At 45.7% G+C, this 10,253-nt stretch overlaps 1 protein-coding gene across 2 annotated transcripts in view; it reads right to left on the minus strand.

Annotated features, from left to right (window-relative positions):
- adamtsl3 (ADAMTS-like 3) overlaps positions 1–10,253 on the minus strand; it is a 231,335-nt gene that overhangs the window by 2,830 nt on the left and 218,252 nt on the right. For both annotated transcript variants that reach the window (XR_008810152.1, XM_056278310.1), the window contains exons 27-29: positions 10,059–10,253; positions 5,518–5,701; positions 2,374–2,578 (exon numbers count right to left, since the gene is read on the minus strand). The exon at positions 10,059–10,253 is cut by the window's right edge and continues 54 nt beyond it. Coding sequence is in view for 1 of the 2 variants with exons in the window: in XM_056278310.1 (XP_056134285.1) it covers positions 2,374–2,578; positions 5,518–5,701; positions 10,059–10,253 (584 nt within the window). In the remaining variant the exon portion in view is untranslated. The remainder of the gene's footprint in view (positions 1–2,373; positions 2,579–5,517; positions 5,702–10,058) is intronic.

The raw sequence follows: 10,253 nt of genomic DNA on the forward strand, positions 1-10,253 counted from the left end.
TGAAATAGAGTTACAGAGAAAAACCTTACACTACATTTTAACCGGGGGGTCAGGAGCAAATATACTCTAATGGCCAAAGATTATTCCCACTTCAGTCAAAGACACACTGGTCATTCAATATTACTCTCCGAGCCATCATCATTGCCCTCTCAAGTCCACAGCGATTGTAGGGGCAATGATAGGTGAGGGGGTGAGATGATTTTTGTGGGTTGCAAGATGATTTATAAATTCTGGGGCGGCATGGCTCAGGAGGTAGAGCAGGTTGTCTAGTAATCATAGGGTCGCTGGTTTGTTCCTCGGCTCCTGCAGAGAGCGTGTCGAAGTGTCCTTGAGCAAGACACTGAACACCTAACTGCTCCTGATGAGCAGGTTGGCACCTTGCATGGCAGCCTCCACTATCACTGTATGAATGTGTGTGGGAATGGGTGAGTGTGAGGCATACACTGTAAAATGCTTTGAGTGGTGGGTAGACTAGAAAAGCGCTATGTAAATGTAGTCCATTTACCATTTATCTGGAAAACAGCGTTTCTGATACAGAAACATGGTATAATGTGTCACATCTTTGTGAAATTCTCTTGCAAATGAAAAATTTTCATCCTCAAAATGCCCTCCAAATAGCATGCACATTGGCAATCAATATCATCCTGTCACAGTCCACCTTTCCACGTGAGCATCTCTGTGTCAAGGGCTTTAGAGAAGGCACTTGTAGACAATTAGGCAAACACCATACTTAATGAAAAGCAGCTATTTACTCAACAATCAATCAAAACGTTTGGACATTACTGGGTACTAATTGCTGATATATAATGCAAGCTACAGTATAACAAAATCCAAAACATTAATTCGAGTATTTGGTCTAACTGCTGCAAGAAGTCCATCTATTTTCATACCACTTGCTAGGGTAAAGGTTGCAGTAGCTGCTGACTACCGTGATTCCCTTGATTATTTGTGAAGGGATAAAGAGTCCTGGTCCACTGTTTCATGACCAGAAAAAAAAAAAGCTCATTGTTCCTCCTGAATGTGAGGCTCAACTATTGGCCGCAGTCTCTTTTCTAGTACTCTGGCAAAGGCTGAGTGATGTGATCCCTTGATACCTGGGAAACTATTTGGTTTTCTTTTTGTCATCATGGGAGTCACTGCCCATCGCTGCCAATTCAAGCCCGCTAATCCTGAATTCTATATCAGTTGAAGAGGCATGTCAACCATGATGTTTCCAACAACATTAGCACACTGAATGTTTCAAGGCAGGATTTCATCTAACCCTGGTGCCTTGCGACTGTAAGACTTTTTGGGGGGGGGGGTTTCTCTCCAATTGTATCCGGCCAATTACCCCACTCTTTCGAGCCGTCCCGGTCACTGCTCCACCCCCTCTGCCGATCCAGGGAGGGCTGCAGACTATCACATGTCTCCCCCGATACATGTGGAGTCACCAGCTGCTTCTTTTCACCTGACAGTGAGGAGTTTTGCCAGGGGGACGTCAGTGGTTCCTATCCATCAAGGCCCAAGATTATGCAATTTTTTTTGGGGGGGGGGGGTTTCTCCCTTTTTCTCCCCAATTGCATCTGGCCAATAAGCCCTCTCTTCCAAGTCGTCCCGGTCACTGCTCCACCCCCTCTGCTGATGCGGGGAGGGCTGAAGACTACCACATGCCTCCCCTGATACATGTGGAGTCACCAGCCGCTTCTTTTCCCCTGGCAGTGAGGAGTTTCGCCAGGGGGACATAGCGCATGGGAGGATCACGCTATTCCCCCCAGTTCCCCCTCCCCCCTGAACAGGCACCCCAAATGTCCAGAGGAGGTGCTAGTGCAGCGACCAGGACACATACCCACATCTGACTTCCCACCCACAGACACGGCCAATTGTGTCTGTAGGGACACTTGACCAAGCTGGAGGTAACCCAGGGATTCAAACAGGCAATCCCCATGTTGGTGGGCAATGGAATAGACCGCTACACCACTTGGATGCCCTTGTAAGACATTGTAACAACTTCAGTGATCTTTGCAAAGGTCTGAGTATCTCCCAGCATTCTACCCCAAACAGTGAGTGTGTTTGTTAGGTTAAAGATATTGTGTTTATGTATTTCTCATTGAACATTGCTATGCATCACACCATATCACAAGAACTTGATAAAAGTATTCTAATTACTATAATCAGAATGAATTACAGAAACGTTGTGTAAGGAGACTAAATTGTGAAAACTTTTATGGGCCACTTAATCTCATAACACTGCAATAATGAATTCATAATATGTTGAAAAGCATACACGTTACAAGTTAAACAGTGTTCTGAACTAATTTAAATGTAAGATGGTGACATGCTCGTGACATCGCAGCATACATTTAATCAATGCACTGAGGATCTTTTTCAAGTTACCTTTCCCCAAGGACTGGTTACCCAGTTAGGACATATACTGGAGGTGCACTCCTCTCTGTCAGCTGGTGGTGTGCTCCTACCACAGGCAGATGGCGCTAGCGTCCTCACCGCTCCCTTGGCCTCGAACTGCTGGCAGGACACTTGCCTCTGCCTCCAACCACCGCCACACGAAGCTGAGCACTTAGACCACTCAGAAACCACCCAGCTGTTGGGGGATAGCAAACAAAACAAGCAGATGTTTGGGTTTGGCAAGTTGAAGATAACTTGTAAGTGTCGAATCATACTCGGTGGGGGGGGGGGGGGGGGGCAAGAGTACAGTCACTTAAAAAGATGATAGAAAATTTACACACAAAGTAAGGCTGGAAAAAACTGAGGCTACATCCATTCAGTTCCACATCACGGTGGTTTGAGAAGTTTAAGAGTCATCTCATTGGTTTCCAGAGGTCAGGGGCATTCATCTGTTATATCAACACAAGCTTTGCTCATTCATTAAGTTAAATAGCCGAGCTCTCTTTTATGTCTTGTCCAACTGCTCAAATAGTTTGGAAACTTGTTTTAGGAGACAAAAGCTGTTCTATAATGGAATACGCCTGTTTGCTGTATCAAATCCTTGCCAGCGCAATCACCCGAGCTGCGGTTACGCCTGTCTTTTCAATGCCACCTCTGTGATCAGATGTACTAGATTAGAACCCAGCCATGTCCGCATATGTGTGTTCACATGTGACACCTGAATGCAACCTGCCTGTTTGGAGAGTGATTGGATTTAATAATCCTGCATGGCACATCTAGAAAAATAGCACTTGGTGTACGAGCGAGCGGCCCTCTTTTCTTTATATTTCATTGTTTTCTAATGGTGGCAGGGCTCGCATGGGAGGAGAGTGGAGATGTGTGACTAACACAGCTATTGTGCTGCTCAGAGCTGGAAAGACCTCGGTTGACAGGAGACTCATAGTTTGAGAAGGAAGCCAGCATTGTTGGCTTCTTTTGAACTTGTCCAGTGCTAGTAGACATCGGTCTCAATGCAAGCCGGGCCATCTCGGCACTTGGTCTGGCTCATCGGTTCAAAAAGCAAGCTAGATCTGATACAGACTTTACAGTTAGTGTGTCCTGGCATGATCAGATGAAAAAAGTGACAAAAGTCACATTGAAAAGACAAGTGTAACCATGGCTCCAAATTGTGAGTTTTCAAACTGTGTTTGTGTGTATCACAGAAAGTTGAACCAGTTCATCAGGACACAACATTTATTGAGAGAAACGTTTCATAACTCATCTAAGAGAACTCTTCAGTCTCAACTGACTGCAGGTATCCCCACCATTATAAACAAAACAGTGGCATAACGACCGAAACCAGCGATCGGTTTCATATGCAAATTGGCGTGACCATTAACTAGAGTTGCAATAGCTATTTGTACTATTCACAGAGGACTGAGGAATGGTATGTGTGTGTGTGTTTGTAAGAGTGAACATGAAGACAACCACTCTTTAGTACATACTTGCATCTCTAGTAAATGTTAGCCATTCAGCCTGTCTGTCTTCTGTTTGTCTGTATGTCTTTTTGCATGTCTGCCTGCCAGTCTGCCAGTCACAAACAAACAAAGACTAGCATTGTGTAAGGCTCTTCTGTGATAGCACCCCAGGGAAAGCTACTGATGTATCAGTCTCTACAGTAAGAGCATGAGTGTGTGTGTTTTTTTTTCTGTTTAATGTATATGGTAATACTAAACTAATGCTTTTTGCACAGGCACACAGTGGCTCCATACACATTTGAGAGCAAGTTGATTCATATACTGACAGAAACATAGTAAAGAATTTGAAATTTAGTACTCAAAGTGTATTTATTGCAGCAGCTCACTGTAGACACTGTACTATACAGCAACACTGGCTTGATTCATTGAGAAGATAGATTGGATACATCAATACACCCCAAAACTTATACGGATACCTCTGACTCCACTGGTCTTCAGTGACCGCAAATCCACAACCCCTGCTGTACCACGCAGACTTATTTCATGCTAATAGCCCAACATTTGTGTAGGATTAGCTGGCCAAAGGCCTGACGGTGGGGTGGGGGCTGAGTGATGGGCGGTGTGATGGGTACAGGCAGGTTGGCAAGGGATCAGAGCCCCACAGAGCAAGGCTGGAGCAACAAGGGGTTTCAGGGTGAGATGATTTTGCTGAGAGTATACTTCAACTAATTTGGCTGCTCTTCCTGAATTTATTACAGGCCTGCCTACTTTTAATGTGATCTTCCATTCCATTGGGAGTGTGTGTACATGCGTGCGTGCGTGCATGTGTGTGTGTCTGACCTAATGAATTTATATTTTAAATCAAATTCAATGTAAAAACCACGGGCAATGTAAAAACCGTAAGGCCTTTCAAATCGTGGGTTTAGAAGATTTCTCATACAAGTAACAACACCAGCAGGTTTTTCTAATTAGCATAAATTTAAACAATGAAAGAGGGAGTTGGTAAAATCAGCTCGTGATACGTTAAAAAAAACTTTCATAAGGCATCCATGTGGCATGGCAGTCTATTCCATTGCCTACCAACATGAGGATCACTGGTTCAAATCCTAGTATTACCTCTGACTTGGTCAGGCGTCCCTACAGAAACAATTGGCCATGTCTGTGGGTGGGAAGGCAGATGTGGGTATGTATCCTGGTCACTGCACTAGCACCTCCTCTGGTTGGTTTTGAGTGCTTGTTCACAGGGGTGGGGGAACTGGGGGGAATAGCGTGAGCTTCCCATGCGCTATGTCCCCCTGGCGAAACTCCTAACTGCCAGGTGAAAAGAAGCGGCTGGCGACTCCACATGTATCAGAGGAGGCATGTGGTAGTCTTCAGCCCTCCTCGCATCAGCAGAGAGGGTAGAGCAGTGACCAGGACGACTTGGAAGAGAGGGGTAATTGTCCGGATGCAATTAGAGAGAAAAAGGGAGACCCCCCCCCCCCAAAAAAAAATTACATAATTTTGGGCCTTGATGGATAGGAACCACTGACAGCTTACTTTTACAAAGGAACTTCTGGGTTTGTTATTTGAAAGCCCACATAGGTAATGATTTAAACAGCAAAAGTGATTTGATCTTTTTTTTTCTTTTAAGCTGGATTCATGAGATAGTTGGATCGAGGCATAATCCTATATGTACCTCGGAGGGCAGTCCTTTATGTTGCAGGCCACTGGGGAGCTGACGGGTCTAGGTATTTGGTGACACATGGTAGGGTGTACGTCTCTCCCCTTTGGGCTAACACAGCGCACCCTCTGCAAGCGTGTCCCTCTGTCCCCGCAAGATGAGCTGCATGCGGTCCAATCTCCAACACGCCACATAAACTCTGTGGACACAAAAAACATAAGTAAGAAGGAGGACATTACAGTGATTGTAGCGAAAGACTTGAATAAACCAGTGTACGCCATCATCCAGCAGCAATATGCTCAATAAAGTGCACTTGAGTGCTATATGTACGCATGAACGAGAGGCAAAACTATGTGTGCTCTATCTTTGGCTCATGGCAGTCCCAAGGTCTTGTTAAGAAATGAAACAGTGGAAATTGTTGAAATATTCAAAGCCTTTTTAAGTCTTAGTTTTAAAACCTATTTTCATTCACTGGCCTTTGACTGTATGACACATTCTTTTATATTTCATTCATTCATTCATCTTCAGCTGCTTCTCGTGGTGGCAGCAAGCTAAGTAGGGCACTCCAGATGTCCCTCTCCCCAGCAAAGCAATGCCCTCCAGCTCCTCCTGGTGGATCCCAAGGCGTTCCCAGGCCAGATTGGACATGTAGTCCCTCCAGCGAGTTCTGGGTCTACCCCGGGGTCTCCTTCCAGTTGGCCATGCCCGGTAAACCTCCAAAGGAAGGCACCCAGGAGGCATCATAATCAGATGCCCGAATCACCTCAACTGGCTCCTTTTGATGCAAAGGAGCAGTGGCTCTACTCCGAGCTCCCTCCGGATGTGCGAGCTCTCACCCTATCTCTAAGGCTGAGCCCAGACACCCTATGGAAGAAACTAATTTCAGCCGCTTGTATCCGTGATCTCACCCTTTCGGTCACTACCCAAAGCTCATGACCATAGGTGAGGGTTGGAATGAAGATTGACTGGTAAATTGAGAGCTTTGCCTTCCGGCTCAGCTCCTTCTTCACCACAACGGTCCAGTACAACATCCACGTTGCTGGTGATGCTGCAACAATCCACCTGTCAATCTCCCGCTCCATCCTACCCTCACTCATGAACAAGACCCTGAGATACTTGAACTCCATCACTTGAGGCAACAACTCATCCCCAATATGGAGGGAGCAATCCACCATTTTCTGGTAGAGAACCATGGTCTCAGACTTGGAGGTGCTGACTCTTATCGCGGCCATTTCACACTCCGCTGCAAACCACGCCAGTGCGCGCTGGAGGCCGCATTCTGATGAAGCCAACAAAATCACATCATCTGCAAAGAGCAGAGATGCAATTCTGAGGTTCCCAAAATGGACACAATCCTCGCCTTGGCTGCACCTTGAGATCCTGTCCATGAATATCACAAACAGAATCAGAGACAAGGGACAACCTTGGCGGAGTCCGACACCCACCAAAAACGTGTTTGACTTTGTGCCGAGAATGTGGACACAGCTCTCACTTTGGTTATACAAGGACCGGATAGGGTCTTGAAGTGCTTTAAGTGGACACTGGCCTGGGTCCGTGGTGGTGGAGCGGTCCAAGCATCGGCTTTGTGTCGATGCAGTTGCCCACTGGGGACCGGGGTTAACGCCTCGGTCTTGTCAGATCCGACTATGGCCGGACTCGATGAAGCAGCAATAATTGGCAACGCTGTCTTTGGGAGGGGGGCGGAGTCGGCTTGTGCTCGTCACATGAATGCGTCTCTGTGTGTGTGTCGGAAAATGCAATGGTTCGGCCTAGATTCGCCTTGTCAGGAAAGTGGCGAGGCGTCTCCTTCGAGACTGCCGGCCGGAGAGATGCAGTTGGCGAATGCATGCAGTACGAGGGTGGGTGTTTGAACTAAAATAGGGATCAATTAGCCACTAAATTGGGAGAAAAAGGGAAAATCAGAAATAAATTTATATACAAGGGCCAGATGGCTTGCAGCAACTGCCCCGGTACCCCAGTATCTTTTATATTTCATTGCTTTTATATTACTTCACTTAATTCTTGTTGCTTCTATTGGTGCTATTACCATGTTGCTTCCCTCTGTTTTATTCCCTCTGTTATGCTAACTAGGTTTGTGTTTTATATCATTCATTCATTCATTCAATTGTGTTTTATAGTGATATATAAATAAAGTTGTAATGACTCGCTCCACCATGGAGTTGGTAACATGTTCGAGGCAAAGGTGAGAAAGTGGGTGGAGACATTGTGCGGTCCATACAAGAGAACAAATCAATGTGTTCAGACACATTGATTTGCAAGATCAATCTAAGCAAGATGAAAGCCAGCTGTACCACACTGAACTACCGAGTAGCAAAGAAACCAACACTTAATTTGTCTGGCTGGACAGTGAAAACGTTGTTCAATCAAGATGTAGACCAGCGAGGGTTAAAAAAATGCTAACATTAAAGCCTTAAGAGTAAGCAGGCTTCAGGACGTCCGGGTAGCATAGCAGTCTATTTCTGTTGCCTACCAATACGGGGATCGCAGGTTCGAATCCCCACGTTACCTCCGGCTTGGCTCGGCATCCGTACAGACACAATTGGCCGTGTCTGCGAGTGGGAAGCGGGTTGTGGGTATGTGTCCTGGTCGTAGGACTGGCACCTCCTCTGGTCAGCCAGGGTGCCTGTTCAGGGGGAGGGGGAACTGGGGAGAATAGCGTGATCCTCCCACGCACTATGTCCCCCTGGTAAAACTCCTCACTGTCAGGGGAAAAGAAGCGGCTGACGACTCCAAATGTATCGGAGGAGATGTGGTAGTCTGCAGCCCTCCCCGGATTGGCAGAGGGGCTGGAGCAGCAACCTAAAGACTACCCCGGCCGGATACAATTGGGGAGAAAAAGGGTGAAAAAAAAAAAAAAAAAAAGGGTAAGCGGGTTTCCCTTCCAAATACTACACAAGCTGATTTCACAAGTTGATATACCTTCCAAAGTGAGAGGAACTAATTACTGAGAGTCAGTCAAAGTCAATAGTCAAACTGTTACATATTGTACTTGCAGTTTGATTTGTGAAGCAGCAAGATCTGAGCAATTCTGTTTCTATTTTCCTCATGGGATTTTCTTCTCTTCTTTAAGGATGCCTGCTGAGGATGTCTGTTGAGGATGCCTGCTGAGGATGCCTGAGGATGTGTAAGCATTCCTTCTTTTAGGATGCCCGTTGAGTTGATGCAGTGATATTTAGTCTTTACACGTTTATTACCCATATCTATGTTTAAACATGGATGTCTCTTTGTTTTCTTTTCCTTCTTATTTTCACTTGTGATTTTCGTTTTGAGACTGTCTTTACAGTCATCTGATCATCTGGACTTTCCTATAACTAGCCAAAGCCATTATTTTTATCAAACGTAGAACCCGGTGAGTAAGACTTGCTTCGACATCAGTTAGGTGGCAGAAACTCTGAGGAAGACTGCTCAGCTCTTGGTATACTGGTGAATGGAAAGATGAAATTGAATTATTCGAGTCATTCCCACATATGACACTTTTCTAACATATTACTGCTGCTCAGGCTCATCTTAATGGCATACCAAATGCAGCCTGAGGCCTTCCTGGATTCTGAGGTTTACGGGTGGCTGCCCTTTTTCACTGCACATATTTAATATTACCTATTCATTCTCTCTCTCTCTCCCTCTCTCTCTCTCTCTCTCTCTCTCCCTCTCTCTCTCAGTCATTCTCATTTCCCTTTTTCTTACATTTTCTCACTCTGATTCCCACCTCTCCTGCTGCCGATTCCAGGATGATGAGGTTCTGCAACCAAGACAGATATGAGCCTCACAAGGCTTGGCAATGCTTAAAACAGGAGAGACAACAGTTCACTGCCATGCCTGAAACTTTGTGAATTTCTTGCTGGTGCAATGTCATCCCCCTCTTAACTCTCTGTTACTCCCCTGTGGCTCTTTCACTCCCTTTTGTTAACCTAAAACAATATGCTCCATTAAGAAAACAAGAAAGATTGTAGCGGTCTTCTATTAATCATTGTTGATATTAGCCATTATTCCCCTGTCATTTGCCCCCTGCTCTCATGTCTACAGTACAAACCATATAGTGTTATGACAAATATTTTGAGGTCAACCTGAAGTGGTACAAATTGCTAATTGGGGTCCAGTGATGGCTACCAGCTGTGCCTACAATCCAACACGTAGGTGTTCAGTCCTGAGAGGGCAACCGGCATCATGTGATTATGTTTTGGCCAATGAGGGATAGGAGGAGACAGGATAAGAAGGGATTGAGAGGACTCGGCAATGAAAATGGGTACATACGGCACAACGCTGAACAGACACAGCACAATAAGGGCCTTGTGCTTCCAGCTCAGACTCAGGGTGAAGGAGCAGGCAGGCTGGTGTTTCATAAGTGATTTTGCCATTCAGACATTTAAAGGCTCAAAGTCACTGTGAGTCAGGTTTAGTAAGATGTCAAAAACAGTAAATGCTATGTTAAAGGGCAAAAAAAAAAAGACTTTATACATTATTACATGTGTGTACATGCACATTTAGACACAGAGAACAAAACAAGCATTCCTTCCAAATGGCCAACATATACTCACCCTCCGTGTGGACGTAGATCCAGGCAGACATTGTTTGTCTGGTACTGTTGATGAGAGTCCGACATATGTAGCGACCTGAGAACTTCCCCTGCAGCGTGTTGACCTCCAGGACACGACCTTTCATCAGCATTCTGTACTGCAAACCCAGACCTCGACCCTGATCCTGACCCGGTCCTGGAGCCTCCTTCAGGGTCA

The sequence above is a fragment of the Lampris incognitus genome, chromosome 4 (assembly GCF_029633865.1).
Source record: "Lampris incognitus isolate fLamInc1 chromosome 4, fLamInc1.hap2, whole genome shotgun sequence".
NCBI lineage: Eukaryota > Metazoa > Chordata > Actinopteri > Lampriformes > Lampridae > Lampris > Lampris incognitus.